We start from the raw sequence: 7,975 nt of genomic DNA on the forward strand, positions 1-7,975 counted from the left end.
AGTAAATATCTGTCTGGGGACAGGGAGACACCTCTTATCAACAAGGGTGCCTGAACGGAGCATATTTGTATACCTAACCCTTAACTGTACCCACAATAGAAAAATAAATAAATAATTTTTTTAAAAAGACTATATCTGTTAAATCTCCATGCCTTCAACACTACTGGCATAAAGTAGCTACTAAAAAAATAATGGCTGAATGATGAACAAGCAAATGATTAAACAAATCATCAGATTAAAAGTTATGCCAGGGGAGCACGTTTTATATAAGAATTTTCTTTCTCTTGTGTTTTCTCCTCTCAAAAAACAAATGATAATAAGTAAGCTACCATTCCCCCAAAATAAGCATTGCTACAAAGGGTTAGCTAATGTATACTTACATATGACAGCTAAACAGAAGAATTCTATCTAAATCCTTGCTTTCTCTTTCATTTCTCCCTTTCCTCCATATATAAAATTTTCAAAATGAAAGTTTAAACAATCTTAAAAGAGACTAACCATGTGGCTGACTTTTCTCTTGATCTATTCAAACCATATATATACTTGGTAGTATATGTACAAGGGGTAAAAAGAACCTGTGATAACATTTTATTTGAACCAGAATGCCAAAGCATTAATTAAAGCTGTGCACACCTGCTCTGAACTGCAAAGTCAGAGATTTACATGAACTTATAAAGTTGAGTCTGTCTGACCTCTTGTAGGATTTATATTTCCTTTAAATAAGCATTTCCTCTTTGTAACGCAATATTTTTAAAGTATATTTTAGTGACTAACCTGCTGGCATAAATAGATATGCTGTTTAGCTCCTTTATTACCTTGTCTTCAACCTTTTTATCCACGACTTGTCAACTATTTAATTTAAGGTTTTGGGCGAAAATAAGCAGGCCCAACATTGAGGACTAGAATTTATTGCTCTGTATTTAACTTGCTAATTGGGTGATATAAAAAGATATTCCTATATTCAAACTGCATATTTAATCCAAGAACATTTAATACACAAATCTATTCACTCACTATTTGGAGGGTATCAGCTAACTTATAGCAATGCATTACAAGCAGGACTTGGGAAGTTACATTGCTTGCCCATACATGCAGTCTTTTCAGGTTAGATAAAGTTTTCAATCAAAGAAAGTGTTCTGATCTTGAGATTTCGATGCTTATACCTTTAGAAGAAGAGGGTTCTGTGAGGTTTACTACAAAAGGCAGTTACCTTGGATAGTTGCATTCCCAGCACTGTGAGTGTTACCAAGCCAGCACAACAGACCAAAGCACTGGAGCTGGAGAGGCCAGAACTTGGTGGGATAGTTCCATCTACCAGGCAGTTCATTCCAGGCAGGTTATTAAGACCAAAGTGCTCCTGAGAATATAAGGAAAAACATAGAGGAAATGCTTATTTAAAGTAATTTTAGTATTGGATTCAAGGAAAACTGAATTCTTCTGACATTCCCTAGAGAACAAAATTCTGTCAATAAACTTGTTATAATATTTATAGAGGCTGGGCTCAGTGGTTCATACCTGTAATGCCAGCACTTTGGGCGGCTGAGCTGAGAGATCACTTGAGCCCAGAAGTTCAAGACCAGTCTAGGCAATATAGAGACCTCATCTCCACAAAAATATAAAAAAATTAGCCAGGCATAGTGGCATATGACTATAGTTCCAGCTACTCAGGAGGCTGAGATGGAAGGACTGTCTGAGCCCAAGAGGTGGAGGCTGCAATGAGCAGTGATCGAAACATTGCACTCCAGCCTGGGTGACAGTGTGAGATCCCAACTCAATATATATATATAGCTGTGCAATTCAATTTAGTTGAGACTATACATGACATTTTATCCAATGGCTCTTAGTCATAGGGTAAGGTAATTTGAAGATTACTTTTACTTTGCTTAACAAAAAGCTACTTATTCATTTCCTAAAATTGCCTTGAATGTTCTTCTTCTAGGATAGTAATTGGTTTAAACAAATATGGAAAGCAATAAAAAACAATTATAATTCCACTTGTCAAGTCACAAGACAAGAAATACACAATTATCTATGAGGTAGTTTAAATCTCTGAGCAGCACATCTCAGCACTCTGTTATCATAAAAGTCTAACCCAAAGCATGGCTTGTTTCTATGAAATATCTTGCTCCATAGAGTGAGTCTCTGAAGGTCCTCTGAAGAAAAAAAAGAGTTCCAAACTTTCTTAGTTCTATTTTACTTATGGAAAAACCTAGGTGCCAAGAGATTAAAAGACTTTCCCAAAATCAAACATAGGGAGTTAAGAGTAGGGCCCAGGTCTCTGATTCCTGGTTGAGAACTTCACTGAGTTAGAAACCTGAGCCAGCAAACTGTCACTGTGTTTTAATATGTCAGCTGTATGAGGAAATCCATATTTTTGCTAGAGTTTATAGATACAGTTTAGCCATATGGTAGCTTTAAAGACAGCCAAATTAGAGTTCAGTCACAGATGAAAATGCAAACTCTAAACAAGGCAGAGAAACTCTATGTCTATTATACAAATAGAAAAGCCCAAAGATATAATCAGACGCTGATTTAAAGATAAAAAGCTCCAGTACACCTACATGAATATCTAGGACTAGAGCACTTTGGATGACATTATATCATAACCTTGTGGTCTGTGATTTAAAAAAATTTAAGTCATCCTCCTCTTCAAGAAAAAGTACCATCGTCTTTGCAAATTATTCAAACTCAAGACCAAAGTATGAAATACTATTATATTACCTAATTATACATTTCATCATGCATATTATTCTAGGGGGAAATCTCAATAAACTAGTTAGCATAACCAAAGTAACAAAAGACTATTTTTTGGTTTTTATTTTCCTAGCTTGAAAAACTCATGTACCACAAAAGAAGAGATTCAGTTGGATATACTTCTCTTCTTGATTTCAAGTCATCTAAAGATTTCCTTCCAGAAATACAAATTATAAACTGAAACACTGCTGTTGCCAATGTCTTTCCTTACAGAACATCAGACAGCTTGTTTAAAAAAAAAAATCTTGGAGAATACTATATATTTAACTATAAACTGATCCACAGAGTATCTTGAATGTGAATCATACTTACAAACTTATCACGCAATGTTTAAATTAAAATGTACAACAGATTCAAAATGCAGATGGATTGTGCCAAATTCTGTAATAGCTCTATCTCAAAAGGATAACAAGTTCAATTTAATATAAACAGATTAGCCTCTGAAACTTTCTAGTATTTTAATTTGAAAATTTCTGAACAGGCTAACATTTAAATTACTTTTCATTGTATAAACCTGCTTTTGCACATAAGTTATCAAACTAAAGAAGAAGACTTTAAAATCTGAAATGCTAAAGAACAACACAAAGCAACATGCATTATTTAGGCCACTTTACCCATATGCTTCAAAAAACCATGCTGTTACCAAAAAAAGGTCAAATTGCATTTGCTAGCCAAATGCTTTCAAATACTGTAGCTCCCAGTAATGCATATGATAAGACAGATGATATTAAGATTTTAAAGCTGCCAATAACTTTTCCCATAAGTTATTACCATATGTATGAAAGGAAAAACACAAAGGGAAGAAAGAAGTGAGTGTGGCAACTCTAAGAATAGAACCACCATTGTTAAGAGTACAAGAGTACACATCAGAAATAAATCTGATATATTTCTGTAATGACTATGCCACTAAGTCCTATGGTTACTTATGACAAAGATTCAGACAGGACCACCAGGCAATCAAGAACACAAGCTCTCCAAAATATGATTTAGTTAGTTTGCTTTAGTTCTGAAAGGCCAAATCCACCTCTTAATGTCCTACCTATGACTCTATATAAGAGTCACTACAGCTTAAATAATTACTACAAAATATAAGTGGCTCTAAAAACAGCAAACATCATTTTCTTTTTGTCCTTTAAACCTTTTCCATTATGAAAGTGGAAATAAAAGCCGGGCTCAGTGGCTCAGCCTGTAATCCCGCGCCTTTGGGAGGGTGAGGTGAGTGGATTGCCTGAGCCTGCGGGTTCGAGACTCACCTGGGCAGGCGAGATCTCGTCTCTACAATAAATCAAAAAATTAGCCGGGTGTGGTAGCGCACGCCTGTAATTCCAGCTACTAGGAAGGCTGAGATGGAAGGATCCCCAGAGCCCAGCAGGTTGAGGCTGCGGTGACCGGGAGCAGCCACGGCACTCCAGTCTGGGCGACAGAGTGAGATTCCAACTCAAAAAAAAAAAAAAAAGAAAGTGGAAATATTTTATTTTCTTTTTCTTGTACATAATATTAGAGATTTTTAAGGTAAATATTCACTGTTCCTAAAAAAAATTTATGCTAATACATTTTACAATATCTTTTTCTGAACCCCATCTGAAGCAGCAAAAACAATACTACTAATTACCATTTATTAAATGCCTACTATTGTCAAGCACTGTAATACTTGCAACAGCTTTTTGTCAGGATACTAATGACATCATCATCAGATAAAGCTGAGACTTATGAAGTTAACATTACTGGATAGAGCCCAGATTCAAACCTGGGCTGTCTGCATCTAAATCCTATTATAGTATACTCCTATGTATCCCAATAATAAAATGCAAATAATATTACTAAAACATATCCTCAAAGGTAAATTTGAACAAAGATTTAAAAACCAGGCAGATGTTTGTCAGATGTATCTAACTGATAAGCAATCAGAAATATGAAAAACCACTACCGCCCCCTGTAAACAACACCTAGAAACAGTAGTATTTCCCCACCCTCTGAAATATAAATTACCCAAATAGAACAGAAGCATCAATTAGTACTGCAAAAAGTAGACAAAAATTATATAGTAAATAAAATAAATCTGACATAAAACACACCATAATCTCAGCTGCTAAAAAGTAACTTACAAACCAATTTACCTGAATTCCTTTAAATCCACATAGGAAATAGTTGTGCCACAGAAGCTTGGTTTTGTCAATCTGAACATTATTAGCGCTAGTACTGAAGTCCCTGCAAAAACAAGACACCATTAATTTGAAATCTGTAGGGCTTGAGCTGCAAAATCAATGGCAGACTGCTGCCATCTTGTGCCAAGACAGTGATACTGACATCTCCTTTCCCATTTACTTTCAATATATGTACTTCACATGCATTTTGTCTACTGCAAAATAACGAACACCTCCAGCTGCTATAAGTTAAGAGAGGAAGTTTTAGTGGCCTTAATGACTAAACTACCTCCAACTGACCTTTTTTATTTCCTGAAGCAGAGAGGAAACAATATATTTCAGGATAATCTACAACCATTTTCTCTTTCATGTTGGTCCTTCTTAAGTAAGTGTAAACCACATGAATGTTAATCCTCTGGGCCTGCTGTTTGGCATACCCACAAATGAAACAGGACTATTCAAGTCACCTCTGTCACTCATCGAATTTTACTGTTTAAGAAGAAGAAGGAACAAAACAAATTATTCTAACGGATCATAACCCATCGAACAAAATTAGATTCCATGAATCTATACTGATAGACGTTCGCAAGTAAATAGCTAGATGAAGGAGAAGGAAAAACCCCTTTCTTGTAGTAAATGCACACTAACAGATGCAGAAGAAATGATGGAAATAGAAAAATAACTACATGGTAAATAAACTCCATGATAATTCTTACAGGAATGAATCATCAAGGGATGCAAACTAACCCTAGAGAGTAAAAATTTGATGAGAAACAAAATGATTACATAGACTCTCAGTATTTCCCATGAAATATTTATTAATTGCAAAGGAAAACAATAGCAACTTTATGGTGAAAATCTGGTAGGAATCACCTAACCAAATGACCAAAATTGATATCACCAGTAAAGGTACATCATGTGCCTCCCGTATGATGCACTGAGGACACATCCATAGTTATGTGGGAATTTCTTGTACTAATTTTGTGACTCATTTGTAAGCCAAAAAAATATTTCAAGTGAAAAATAGGTACACTGTTAGAAAGGCTCCTAAATCAACCAAAGGACAAAATGTGTGAAATGGGGGAAATCAATTAAAAAGGGAAGACATGGAGCAAAATTCCCCATATTGACTGCTTGCTGGCCATATCACTTACTCAATATCTACTATTGTAGGAGGTGCCTTTCATGCATGATCTTAACTCAGTAACATGACTACATTGTCTCTATAAAAAATATTTAGTGACTGACCACTGAAGTGTACAAGATATGCAGAGGAAAATAGAGGTAAAAAGCAGAAAGCTTGTCTTTTTTAAAAAATTAATTAATTATTTTTTTAATTTTAAAGATGTGAGGTGCAATTCAGGATTAGGTAGGTAACTGGTCACCATACAGGTAAAGTTTGGGCCTCCTGATGGTGCCCATTTTGCCTGGTTTGAGATCAGGTGCCCTTATTGATGTTGAGTGCCACCCTGACAGCGTCCCACTACTGTCAAACCCCTTCTTATACTATTATGATAAATGTTCAGGGTCCACTTATGAGTGAGACCATGTGCTACTCAGCTCTTTGTTTCTGTGATAGAGCACTAAGTATGATAGATGCTAAATCCATCCAAGTTGCTTCAAGGTTCATAATATCGTCCTTCTTTATGGCTGTGTAATATTCCATCATGTATATGTACCACATTTTTTTATCCAATCCACTTTTGAAGGGCAGCACAAAAATTGGTAACATGATTTTGCTGTTGTGAATAATGCTGCAATAAATGCACATGTGCAGGTATCTTTTTTATAGAAAGATTTGAGTTCCTCAAGGCATATTCCCAGAAGGGGAATTGCTGGGTCATATGGAAGGTCGATTTTTAGATCTTTTAGGCATCACCACACTGTTTTCCACAGAGGTTCATTAGTTTACACTCCCACCAATAATGTAGAAGCATTCCCATTTTCCCACATCCTCTCCAGCATCTGTCGTTTTTTTGAGTTATTGATGGCGGCCATCTTGATTGGAGTTAACTGGTATCTCGTATAGTTTTAATTTGTATTTCTTTGATGACTAGTGAGGTGAGCATTTTTTCATGTATCTGTTGGCTGCTTGTATGCCTTCTTTTGAGAAGTGTCTATTCATATCTTTTGCCCACTTTTTCTTTTGTAGCATTGCCTGTTTTTATTATTTATTTTTTAATTTTATTTTAAAGATGTGGGGTACAATTCAGGGTTAAGTGTACAAAAGTTCATTATGCAGGTACCCTCGTTGACGAGATGTGCCCCTCCTCCCCTGACAGAATCTCACTACTTGGCCCACTTTTTAGTAGGGCTGTTTGGTTTTTTTCCTTTTGGCACATTTGAGTTCCTTGTAGATCTTGGATGTTAGGCCTTGGTCAGATATACAGTTGGCAAATACTTTTTCCCATTATGTGGGCTGTCTCCCCGCTCTCTTGATGGTTTCTTTTCTTTTTAATGATGTCCTACTTGTCTATCTTATCTCTTATGGCATGGGTATTTAAGGATTTCATCAGGAATTGGTTGTCTATTCCAATTTCTGTAAGGTTGTCTCCTGTGTTTTCTGATTCTTATAGGTTGAGGTACTATTTCAGTCCTCACCATGTGGTCAGCCAGTTTTCCCAGCATCATTTACTGAAAATGTTTTTCCTCTCCCCAGTGGTTTTTGGTGGAGGCTTTGTCAAAGATGAGTCAGTTGAGAAACTGAGGTTTTGCTTCTGGAATCTATTCTGTTCCATTGGTCTACATGCCTGTTCTTGTACCAATACCAGGTTGTTTTGATTACTGTAGCCTTACAGTAAAACTTAAAGTCTAGAAGTGTGATATATCCTGCTTTGTTTCTTTTGCTAAGGATTGTTTTGGATATTCTTGGTCTTTTATCTTTCTATATGAATTTCTGCATTGTTGTTTCCAGGTCTGAGAAGAATGATGTTGATAATTTAATGTGTATCATGTTGAATCTGTAGATTGTCTTTGGTAGGATGGACATGACTCAATAATATGCTGCCCAACCTGGATGGAACTAGAGTCTATAATACTGAGTGACCGCTCACAGAAACAAAGATCCGAATATCACA

The 7,975-nt window shown here is 35.9% G+C and overlaps 1 protein-coding gene across 2 annotated transcripts in view; it reads right to left on the reverse strand.

Annotated features, from left to right (window-relative positions):
• GALK2 (galactokinase 2) overlaps nucleotides 1-7,975 on the reverse strand; it is a 194,271-nt gene that overhangs the window by 127,069 nt on the left and 59,227 nt on the right. For both annotated transcript variants that reach the window (XM_008069892.2, XM_021718509.1), the window contains 2 exons: nucleotides 4,872-4,962; nucleotides 1,211-1,357 (listed from right to left, as the gene is read on the reverse strand). In XM_008069892.2, the coding sequence (XP_008068083.1) occupies nucleotides 1,211-1,357; nucleotides 4,872-4,962 (238 nt within the window). The remainder of the gene's footprint in view (nucleotides 1-1,210; nucleotides 1,358-4,871; nucleotides 4,963-7,975) is intronic.

Source organism: Carlito syrichta, unplaced genomic scaffold (assembly GCF_000164805.1).
Source record: "Carlito syrichta isolate Samal-C Ts95f unplaced genomic scaffold, Tarsius_syrichta-2.0.1 Scaffold312386, whole genome shotgun sequence".
In the NCBI taxonomy this organism is placed as follows: Eukaryota; Metazoa; Chordata; class Mammalia; order Primates; family Tarsiidae; genus Carlito; species Carlito syrichta.